The 12,148-nt window shown below is 59.7% G+C and overlaps 1 protein-coding gene across 1 annotated transcript in view; it reads right to left on the bottom strand.

Moving 5' to 3' along the window:
- The window catches only part of SDC3 (syndecan 3), a 37,373-nt gene that overhangs the window by 8,861 nt on the left and 16,364 nt on the right, over positions 1-12,148 (bottom strand). Inside the window, exon 2 of the mRNA XM_046013279.1 lies at positions 277-394. Within this exon, the coding sequence (XP_045869235.1) occupies positions 277-394 (118 nt within the window). The remainder of the gene's footprint in view (positions 1-276; positions 395-12,148) is intronic.

Raw genomic sequence — 12,148 nt, 5'->3', positions numbered from 1 at the left:
TTCCTGGGTCATTAAGGAGCATCATGACCCCAGACAGGGGCGGGAAGTCTGCAGAGAGTCGCAAGCAGGGCTTGCAGAATGCAAGCAGAACAGTGGGGAGTGGGCAGTCCTGAGCTCTGAGGTCTCGAGGCCCTGGTTCCAGCCCCAGGAGGATGTTCTGCCTTTTCGGGGCCTGGGGTCCAGGAGCATCCCCTGCCTGACCTCCCCTTCCCCCCACCCCACATGGAAGCGGAGGGCATTGCCCACACATGGGGAAGAGGTGGGGATGGTACTTACAACCCGAGCCCGACCCTGAGTAGAGGTCATCCAGCTCATCGTCGGGGAAGGAGTCGTCATCCCCAGAGCCCTCAAGGTCCACGGGCCTCTCGAAGTTCTCGCTGCGCCAGCGCTGAGCCTGGGGAGGGCAGGGACACGTAGAGAGCTCAGCACCTGAGGCCAGCAGCCTGGGAGGGCCCAGAGGGACAACAGACACGCTCAGGGACCAAGTGACAATGAAGGACAGCATTGGGGGTGGCCACCCCATGGGCAAACAGAGCCAGGAGGGCCTGATTATCACCTCCCACCACCACCACCCAGGGGGCCAGGGTAGCAGCCCCATCTTCCTGCCAGTTGGCCATCATTGGGGACCGGGCCACTCCCCCACACCCTGACCAAGGGTGGCAGAGCTGGGCTGAGAGCCAGAAGGCTGGCTGTGAGTCCGGCTCCAGCACCCACCACATGTGCAACCTGGGGAGAGTTATTTGGTCCCTCCCTGCCTCAGTTTACTCATTACACATAAGCAAACAGTGCCCACCTTCTTGGGATGCTGTAAGCACGCAATAAGCTAACGTGGGTGTGAGCACGCAGCGGGCTAACGCCGGGGCAGTGTTGAGCACCTGCTGCACAGAGTAGCATGACTCTCAGTGTGGCCACCGTCATCAGAGCCACCCTCAAAGTGCCGCCTGTCACAGACAGCCCACCCAGTCCTCAAGAACAGAGATGGGCCGCCATTCCACAGACGAGGGAACTGAGGTCCACACGCCGCCCCCAATCACCAGATAGCACATGACACAGTGAGGTTCAGACCCTGCTGGGGACCCGAAGTTTGAGACCCCACAATCCCAACGGCAGTGCAATTAGTCCCATCACACAGACATGGGGTTTGGGGAGATTTGGGGCGTTGAAAGGGAAGTACCTTGGGTAAGAGTGGCCGAGGCGGGGGTGGGGAGAGAAGGGAGTGCCGGCTCTAGCCCTGGCCCTGGCCCTTCCCCAAAACAAGAAGTTGGCCCACCTTCCCGCAAAGGATCTCAAAGCCTGTGTTAGCTCAGGGCCCAAAGGCCACTTCCACTTCCACAGGGTCAGAAGGGGTAAGAGGGATTTCTCAAAGGGTCCAGCTCACCTGGCCTAAGACTCCTCCTGGTGTCAAACCCTGGGGAGGCCCAGAACTGGGGCCGTCCCTCCCCACTGCAACCCTGCAGAGTGTGAGAGCCAGCACAAGGGCAAGCAAGGCAGGAGGGCACCCCCACACCCCCAGAGGCAGGCCCCACCCTCTGCCATACCTTGACCCTGACTCCAGGCTGGGGCAAGCCTGTCCCTACCCCCAGAGAGATCTCTAAGCAAAGGGAGACGGACGCCTGGGGCCCAGATCTGGAGGATCAGCACTTGCGACCGCAACAACTGAACGGAGAGAAGGCGTCTCCAGCAGAAGGAAGGGAGTGAGCACAGGTTCCGAGGTGAGGAGGTACAGCCTGGGCTCCCAGGACTGGCCCTGCCTGCCCTCCAGCCTCATCCAGGGTCCCTCTGCACCCCTCCACTTGCTGGATTCCAGCCCGCCGGCAGCTTGCGGTTCTTGGAATACGCCTGATCTCTCCTGTCACTCGTGCTATTCCCTCCACCCAGAACACGTTTCCTCCCCAGCCCCTCACCCTCTGGTGTCTGGCCAGCTAACCTCTATGCCCCTATCACTTCTGCCAAGAAGCCCCCCAGTTTGATCTTTCAGAGTCTCCTGGGCTTCTGAATTCACACTTACCACTACTGCTTGCCTGTGCCCTCACTCGGCGACTGCCCACCCCACCAACGGACAGAGGCAGGACCTTGCCCTGCACACAGTAGGTATTCAGGAAGTGTCTGTTAAGGGACAGTTGGGCTGGAAGATAGGACTAATGCCTGGGGCAGGGGTGGAGGAGGCGGGGCTGGAGCTGCGGCAGGGAAGCTCATCGTGGGAGGCTCTGGCGGACCCACCCACAGCGTCCTCCTGGAAATAGGTTACTTTTCCTCCTGACCGCTCGTCAGATGACTGCAAGCACTGGTCTGAGGAAGAGTCTAGGCAGCCACACCATCTGCCCGACGCAGGGAGCCATGAGAGGGGTGCGAGCCGGAGGGGGACCGGGTCAGCGCTGCATGCGGGGCTCGGCCTCTCACAACCCCACCCACCTGACGGGCCCCCTTCTGGGGATCGCATGCAGCTAGGACGAGGCCCCCAAACCTGGCTTCCTGCCTCAGCTCCGACCACCTGCTCCACAGCCCAACCCAGGCCCGCCAGGGCAGGAGGCCAGGGCAGCGAGCCAGGAGATCCCCCCAGTCCCTCCACCCCACCCCTGTTACCACACACACACACACACACACACACACACACACACACACACACACGCCAAGTAATGAATTAATCAGTATTTACTTGCTACCAGTGAGTCATGGAGTGGAACAATTAGTGTAATTGCTCCCGTGACTAATTGCCGGGTCTTTCTCGGTTTTAGACATTCCAGGAGCTCAGAGCGGCTCTCACCCGACTTGCCCCAGCCCCCATCTCTGCCCCCACTGCCCAGAAGAGCGAATCCCAGGACCCCAGAGGAGGGAGACGGAAGGCTCCCTGCACTGCCAGCCTCTTCACGCCGGGCCAGCCACACTGGAGTCCCTTGGAGACGTTCTGTGCAATTCTTAGGCAAGCAGCCAGGAGCCTGAGGTGTGCGATTCCTGCTCAGGGCCACACAGCAGGATGGGGACTGAGCAGGGACCGGCCATCTAGACTCCTACTTGTGGGTGGAGCCACCTTCCTGGTCTTTTCCTCCTTCCAGAAAGCCCAGGGAGTAGCTGAGAGACCTCTAGCTCGAAGAAGGGGTTCTAAGAGGTCTGAGGTCGCTGGGGACCCCCACACTGGAGGAAATGTGGGGGCCAAGATGGGGAGTCCCCATGATTCCTCGGTGACCAATGTCTCACAACAGCCCGTGTAAATCAGCTCCCGGAAGGGCCTGCACAAATCCAAAGACGCCCCCCAGAGCCACAGACCCTTGAAACGACACACCCAGAGACAGAAAATGCACAGAGACACGCCCCGATACACACGCACCCAGAGGCAGCCACGGAGAGGCATCTCGTATTGGCGTGCCTTTGGGTACAAACAGCTGCAGGCACGGGGGGGAGGGCAGGGGGCAGGCACTGGTGGGCGCACACGGTGCGGCTCTGAGGCTCAGAGACAAGCATGGAGCCTCCTGTGAAGCCACCAGCCTCCACTCAGGTACCTCTCACCTAGATACTATTCATCCCTAGCTCAGTAGCCATCCACATGACAACCGTTACCATGGCGACCAGCTCCTCCATGCTAAGGACCAGGAGCTCCAGCTCCCCACAGAGATGTGGTGGGGGCAGGAGAGGAAAGATCATGGAAGAACAGAGAGGATGCGGGGTGCAGGGGGGTGGGGCGCGGAGATGCAGGACAGAGGGAAGCCAGGGGTCAGAAGGGTGCATGGAGTGGGGAGATGGGGTGGGAGCAGCGCAGGGAGGACTCGGTGAGGGAGAGAAAGCAGAGAAGGCGGGAGTGGGCGGCGGAGGGAAAGAACTCTCTCACATCTTAATTTAGCCTCACGCTCATCAGGCAAAGCTGGGGAAGGGGCCACCTCAGTGCTTTTCCAAACGTGCATCCAAGAGAACATCCCTTCTGAATAATGCGCGGCCCCCAGATGCGATGGGAGGAGGGGTGGCCAACAGCCCCGTCACCCCTGAAAGCTTAACACAGGGGACACCTGTGGGGGTGAGGGGTGGGGTCCAGGATGCCATCTTGCCCAGCCCTCCCCCCAAAGCCAGCTGAGTGCCTGTCTGACCCCTCCCTGGGCCAGCTGGGGGGCAGGGGCTCAGTGGGGACCCCCCAGGAACGCTGCAGGGGTGGTGGCTGCGGCTCCCGCAGGATCAGCAGGAGCGAGTAGAGAGATGAGGAGAGATGGCGGCAGGGCACTGAGTCTGGCAGGCAGCAGGGAAAGCCTCAGAAGTAACAAAGTACCAGAGGAGGATGGGGACAACAGCCTTCAGCCTTCGACCCCCAAACGACCTCTCCATTGGCATCATTCCATGCATAATTAGCATAATTATCCAAGCCTTTCCCTTAAAGGAGCACTGCCTCCGAAGGCCCCAGGACTCCGAAGGCCCCAGGACTCCGAAGGCCCCAGGACCCCGAAGGCCCCAGGAACCCATGGCCTGCCCCTGCCCCTCGCTGCGCCGCACCTCCACAGGCCTAACAGCCCCCCACTGCAGCCAGCAAGCAATCCATACTGCCTCCTCTGTGCCCCACAGATACACGCAGCTGCACACAGGGCCGGCACACACACGATCATGAGCCACGTTCACCGACCCCCTCTGCTCACAGACAACCCGGCCCACACGAGCTCCAGCCACAGAGTGGCTCCCCACCCCCGCGGGGACGCCAAGCCATGCCCATCTCCAAGTCTGTTCCCTGAATCACACGTCCCTGCACACATTCCCCACGGCAGGCACACAGACCTCACGGGCTGTAACCAAGCCCTGCTGTGGCACACCCACCCCACCGACAGGCCGTGCGGAAAGCCGGCGCGGAAACCATGACTCTTCTGCTTCCCAACCCGAGGCTCCCAGAGCAGCAACGGGGGAAGGTCTGGACTCCCCAACCCACTGCCCGGGCTCCGCCTGCGCCCCCAGCCCCACTCCCTCCCTGTGTGGTCACAGTTTGGAACTCACCCCCCAGCCCAGCTGTTCACACACACCCGTGTATGGGCACTGTCCACACGCCCCAATGCACAGCAAACACACCGTGTGGCCCCCGAGCCGCCCCAGCCACAGGCCCCGAAGAGGACCCACTGCACCCTCGTATATCCTGCTGCCGATGCCTTACCAGCAGGCCCCGGATACCTGCACCCCTCGGCCTCCTCCACACACACACACGTGTGCCACGCGTGCTTTCCTCGTGGGTACAAACAAGTACACACAACACTGGGGTGAGACACGACCCCGTTTCCCAGAGCTGCCACACCCCTGCCACTCTTCCTCACTGCCCCCTCACCACCACCCACCTTGGCCCACAGCTTCGCCCCAAAGAGGCACCACACACTCCCACCACGATCAGAGGGCCTCCCCGTCCACGACTCACTCCCACCCAACCCCCTCCAGAGTCTTAGGGCAGCCAGGTGGGGTGAGGGACCCAAATCAGCTGGACTTCTGGGATGTCTGCTCACGTCTGCAGTCTGCACACACGCATTCAGGGAGAAAGCCAGGGAGCCTCCCTCTGTACCCCTCCCCCCCATCATCCTCCCATCCCGGACCAGAGGAGTCTGGGGTTGCTCCTGCCCAGCACCTATCACCTGCCCTCCCCCATCACAAGCCTTCTCTGAGAAACAGAACAGCACAGAGGTTAAGCCAGAATGGATCAGCTCCTCCCTTCCTACTCAGGGGACAACAGGCAAGCCTCTGAACCTCTCGCCTCAGCTTTCTCATCTGTAAAATGGGGGCGCTGATAATAGTGTGTAGCTTTCCTACAGTTGCTGTGAGCATCAAATAGGATCATTCAGGTAACGGGCGGAGCACAGGACCCATCGTGCAGAGCTGAATAAATCAACACAGTGCAATTATTGTTAATTCTATGCTAATCTTCCTATTATCCTTTCTGAAGATTTTGTGTCCTTTGTCCCTTACCATCCTCACCACGGAAGACAGAATCAGGATGATTACACCCATGCCGTAGATGAGGCTGCTAATGCCCAGAGAGGTTAAGAGGCATTGCCAAGGCCACACAGCAGGGGAGAGCGCAGAAAGAAAAAGAGAGGTTGGATAAGCTGGAAGAAAGGGCGGGTTACAGACACAGACGCACAAATTAGGTCAGCTGGCAGGGGGCCCGGAGCCCAGCACTCCTGTGCACTGCTAATCATGCTGCATAAGCTAAGAATAAAACCAGGAATAATTAATTCTACCCAAGCTTCCTTCCCTGCATGAGCCAGACTCAGGCGCCACTCTCTTGGTGACTGGGGGCAACGTGAGCGGCGGTTGGGAGCCCAGCTCTAGATTCACACACTCTTGGGTTCAAGTTCAGCTCGGCTTACTTGCTGGGTGACTCCGGGCAAGTTACTTAACCTCTCTGAGCCTCTCTTTGGTTAAACAGGGACACTAATTACAGAGGTGGCATACCATACTCATTTGTCAGCCTTATCCCGAACGTTCCCCTCCTCAGTCCTTACCTCCAGGCTAAACCAGGCCTGAGTGCTCACTGGGTTCCACTCTTCCTTCCTACAGATGTGAAAACTAAGGCTCAGAGAGGGGAGACTTGCATCATCCCAGGACTAGAGAGGTGGGTGGCAGGGAATGAGCCTGCCAGGCAGCACTCAGGGAAGTGAAGGGATTTGTCCAGAGACACACAGGGACAGTAATTATTAGCTCGGGGAAGCAGAGTGGTCTCGGCAGCACCCTCTGGATCCCCACAGGCTCCATCCCCACCAGTCCCTGTCCCCAAAGGCCCTGAGTCCTGTGAGAACTCGGTGCCCCTCACGCTCACCAGCTCCAACCCGGAGACCCAGAGTGTCACTGCAGGAATGTGGGCCGGGCCAGGCTCTGGGCAGCGGGACAGCCAAGGGGGCAACACAATGGAGAGCCAGGATGGGGAAGGGGGGACACCTCGGTCCCCAGCCCCCACCCGTTCACAGCTGCCCTGCCTGGGAACCCAGCACCCACCACATTCACTGGCTACTGGAAGGGTGAGGGGCACGAAGGCGGCATCTGCTGGGGAAGGGGGCACAGGGCCTCAGTGCTGGACAGGAGCAGTGAGGAGGGGCAGAGAAGGCCCACGCTGAACCTGACAGCAAGGCCCAGAGGCACACAGTCGCAGACACACCTGCCCTTCTTCCAGACACCCAGCTCCAGTCTCCCACGGGGGCAGCTCAGAGGGCAGCAAACACCCCTGTGGGCCCATCCCGGCTCAGCCAAGTGCTCTGCGAAGGGCATCCTGGCAGCCGAGCCTTCCCCACCCCACATCCGAACTCCACAATCAGTTCCTCGCCTAGTCCGCTACCCACCCCCTGCTCCCACTACCTCCCGGGACCCCCCTGGCCCCGGGGTAGCACCACCCCCATCCACACCCACCCTGGGCTCCACGGGGAGCAAGCCGGTTTCCACTCAGCACCCACAGCCTGGAGACCAGCCGGCTTCCGTGAGCCGGAGGAGCCCCCTTCTCCCTTTTCCTACTGCCTCCTTTGCAAGACCAACAGTGGAACCTGGTGCTCTAAGGGCCTTTCTGATTCTGTGGGCAGCCAGGCACCCGGTCCTGCGGTCGAAGAGATCCAGGGCGATGTTAAAAAAAAAAAAAAAAAAAAAGTGGAAATAGCACCATTCCCCAAAACAGACAACTATTTCGGTAAGTTGAGGCAAAACCACAGCATGGAATATTACACAGCTGTCAATAATGGTGTTTCCACAAACCCACGCTCTCCTCTATCCGCTCATTAAAAGGCAGGACTGGATAACAGAAGGCTTTCATTTTTTACTTGACTCAAAGACGATCTCAGACCCGGGGAGAGGCTTGAGCTGCCCACGGGAGGGAGGCCCCACGCCCGCACTGCTGAGAAGATCAGATGCACGGGTCCGTCTCTCGGGACCTGGGTGACCTGGGGCAGGCCCTAAGCTCTCTCAGACTGTTTCTCTTGGTAAACAAAGAAAATCCCCACCTCGCAGAGACATCCCCCCCATTAACCAACTGCTCAGTAAACGCTGGCTATCATGCCATTACCATCGTTACGTTTAGAAAATAGCTTACAAAAAAGAAATACAGAACATGACCCTGCTTTAAGGAACTCCCCACTTCTTCACACCGAATCCTACTAAAGCTTTCCAGAGACTTCTCTGGGTGGTGAGATGACAGTTTTTCATCTTTTTCTCAGGACCTGCCTATGTTTTCCAAGTTTTCTATGATAAACTCAGAGTACTTTTGCTTAAGATGCATTTACTGGGGGGCTGGGGGCAGAGGGAGAGACTCTCAAGCGGACCCCCCACCGAGCACGGAGCCCCACGCCGGCCTCCATCCCACGACCCCGAGCCAAAACCAAGAGCCGGACGCTCCACCGAGTGAGCCGCCCGGGCACCCCCAGAGCACTTTCAGGATTAGAAGTAGCACGTTCTTTCTGTACCCCCATTCCTGCCGTTCTCCGATCTGTGAAACTCCTGAGCCCCTTCATTCTGCAGAGAGCCCACTGGAAAGCTCAGCCCGGAGGAAGCTCACGAGCAGACAGAGGGACACGCAGAACAGACTGGCAACACCCAAGAGCCTGAGGGGAGCTGGCAGGCCCTGCACAGCCCGCCTCGCCGCAAATGGGATGGCTTGGCAGGGCCCAGCTCCCTCCCCAGGCATGGAAAGGTCTGGTGCCCTGCCCAGCCAGACACCTCACCCACCCGCCGCCTTCTCCCGCCAGCCTAGTTCCTGCCCCTGTCACTCCTGGCAGTCCCCATTGGGGGAGCACGGAACAGTTGCCCACCACGTGGCCTCTGCCGAGACCCCTCCTCAGCCCAGGGCTGGGTCGCCCCCGTCACCACCCTGTCAACTGCAGCCACCTGCCTTTGAGCGTCACCCTCTTGGCCATCCTGCCTCACACTGCTCATTTATTCCTGTCCCCAAGCTGGTGCCTCAGAGCAGGACCACCCACTGAGGCCCCATTTCTAGACTCAGCAGCCTGCTCTCCCAGCAGCCCACTCTCCCCTCCTGCTTCCCCACAGTTAACCCCTCTCGGTGCTGGGGACGGTAGGGCACTCTCAGGCCTGCCCCATGCTGTCCCCACCTCTGAGGGGAGCCCTCTTGCCCTCCTCCACCTTGGTCGGCACCTACTCGATCAAGAAGCAGGATTCGGGAAGCTCCCACTGTGTGGCAGGCACTAATCTGGGCGCTTAGGATCCCACAATCAGCAGGACAAGTCCGTCCTCATGAGGCTCAGTCAGCTCAAAACATGCCTTCTCGGCGAAGCTTGCCCCTGCCAACCTGATGGTCCACCTTAGGAAGGCCCTTTTGGGGACCACCTCCACCGTCTTGTCATTTACCAGGGAAGTGGGGCCACCAACTGTGCTCCCACTTGAATGGGCCCCCCTTTGACCAAATCTCGCTGAACCCACTCGGCCTCCCTGGGACCCAGATGCTACTGTCCCCGTCCGAATGAGAACGGGCTTGTTACGCCACCAGAAGGGGACTCGAACCCTGGCCTCACTGACACCCAAGATCCTGTCCTTGGGGAATTCCTGCACCCCTGAGACTGCAGGCAGCGATCCCAGCTGGGATGGGACATTTCAGTGGGGGTTCTTCCTGAGGAGGCCCGGGGTCATTCCATCCCTTCTCCTGGACAGGAGTCCGTTAGCACGGAGGGAGCACTCGCTATGAGCCAGGCTCTCTCGAGGCACCTTGCCTCAGTCCTCTTCACAGACATCCTCCCAGTGAGGGACCATCCTCCCCATCTCACAGATGGGCACATCAGAGTTCAGAGAGGCAAGCAAGTGGCTCAAAGTCACACAGCGGCGGGGCCAGACTTGAACCCAAGATTAGCTGCACGGAGACCGTGGCACACACCTACTGCCGGGCCTGGCTAGGCTGCCCCACCAGGAAGTTCCTCGGGGGTGAATACCCCCGCCCCATCCCCATCCCCCACAGTATCCTCTACAGACACCAACAGACAGACAGATTGACTGAACGTCCAGGAATGAGTAGAAATGAAGGACATGTCCTCCTCTGGCAGATGGCCCAGCTCAGGTGGGCAGCCACACCCACCACCCCATGACTCACCAGCAGCTGCCTCGGGCCTGGGGCCCTGGAGCCATCAAGCTGAGGGCCTGCCCGTTCCTGGGGCCCACAGACCTCCGAACAACCCGGCATGGGCTCAGACAGTCCAGTCCTGGCTTCCAGAGTACGCTGGTCAAGCACCCACGCTTCACGGGGCCTCAGCGTGCCCTCCTACGAAAAGGGGATCATGACTCCCCACATGCTGAGATGCCCACCATGATGTGCCGAGCCGGGACTGGGCAGTTAGTAGGTGCTAGGACGGGACACGTGTCCCAACTCAAAGCTCAGCTCCTCAGAGAGGGACCCCGACTACCAAAGCCAACCAAATGACCTCCCGCCACACCCAGTCACTCTGCCAACACCAGGGTTGTCTCCTAGCTCACCAGGGCCCGCAAAATTTGCTTAATGACTTTCTCATCTAACGTCTATCTCCCCCTGCAACAGTGGGGACTGGGTCCACCGAGGCCACTCCTATGTTCCCAGGACCCAGAATATTTCTGGGACACGGTCAGCCTCCCTATTTGTTCAGTGAACACTGGGAATGGGCTCACCCTCCACAGCCCCGAGGCACCCCATTCCTGCCTCCAGTCACTGTGTGATCCTGCAGGAGGCCCTGGCCTCGGGCCTCAGTCTCCCTGTGTATAAAACCAGGGGCTCGGACAAAGCTTCTCTGGTCCTTCCAAAACCCAACAGGAGGTCTCCAGCGCAGCTGAAAGGAGGGATGAGAACCTGAGGCTGAGCCCAGCATATTTTTTTCATAAAATAACTCTGCAAATTATATGCAAAAATCTGCAGATTAGCAGGCTCCCAGGAGAGCCTACAATTCCAGCCACTTGACAAGCAGGCCCGGGCTAGGGGGAAGGAGCATTTCCTGAGCACCTGCTGAAGGCCAGGCTCCTTCCAAAGAACCAGGTGAGACGACCCTCCTTTGGCCATAGACAGTCCAGGTGACTTGCTAGAGGTCACAGAGAACACAGGTGGAGAGTCAGGATAGAGCTGGGGGGTGGGCCGGGCAGGGGGGAGTGAGGTCTGACAGTGCAGAGGGGGTTAGGAAGGGCACAGAGAGGATCCAGGAACAGGAAGAGGAACGAGACCCTGTGTCTCGTTCTCACACTCTCGGGACCAGAAAGAAGGCCAGCTGAAGGGGCAAAGCAATCCTCAGCGTGATCTTGGGGGCTCACTAAAGCCAGGTGACCCCCATCCCTCCTCCAGGAAACCAAACAGACCCTGGAATCAGCCTGGGGCAGACCCAGCCCTTCCAGCCGTCCTGTGAAGCCTGACACCCTCCGCCAAGGCTTCTCGGGCACGTGCCAGCATACCCTCTGAGGACCCACAACGCACACATCCCCCGAAGTGTCCCCATCTGTGTGTGTCCAAGCCCAGCCTCCTTGAGGAACTGGGCTGTGGTCTCCCCACCATCCCATTTGCTATGTTATTTATAACCCAGCAGGAGCTCACACGTGGCGGAGAGGCGACTCCCCACCCCCAGGCCGGAGCTACCCCACCGACTTTGGAGCTGCTCCACGGCAAGGGTGGAATGAGCCAGACTCGGGGAGGGAGCCGCGGGGCCCACCAGCACCACTGCCGCCACGGAGAAGTGAGGCACAGGGCAAGGAATCACAGTGGGGGCGGAGTGGGCAGAGCCCCGCTGAGGGCCACACTTGCCTCCAGCCCGAGATGACACTCCGTGAGACACTGTGGGTTTGATCGGGAAGGGGAGGGGACTCTCACCCCCTCTCCTGAGTCCTGGCAGACAGGCAGGGCCTGGCGATGAGCCGGGGGCTCTGAAGCGAGACTGCTTGGATCCAGATCCCAGTCCTGGCCCTCAGGGGCTGTGTGGCCCTGGGTGAGCACGTCCACCTCTCTGAGGCTGTTTCCTCCCCACGAAATGGGCATAATAACAGTACCAAACTCAAAGGGTTGGGAGGGTGAAATGAGATTATCCAAACAGGTCCTGGCCCCAAAGCCCGGCTACTTCTCAGTTGTCGAATACAGATGCTCCATAAATACTTGCAGGAGGGAGGGATGCAGACACGAAGGCGACCAGAGTTCCAAGAGAACAGGTGTGGGTGAGAAGACGGGGCAGTCGGAGCCTCGCGCGGTGGCCACGGCGCCAAAGGGCCCAGC

This window comes from Meles meles, chromosome 1, assembly GCF_922984935.1.
Source record: "Meles meles chromosome 1, mMelMel3.1 paternal haplotype, whole genome shotgun sequence".
In the NCBI taxonomy this organism is placed as follows: domain Eukaryota; kingdom Metazoa; phylum Chordata; class Mammalia; order Carnivora; family Mustelidae; genus Meles; species Meles meles.
This window is presented reverse-complemented; position numbering and strand designations above follow the sequence as displayed.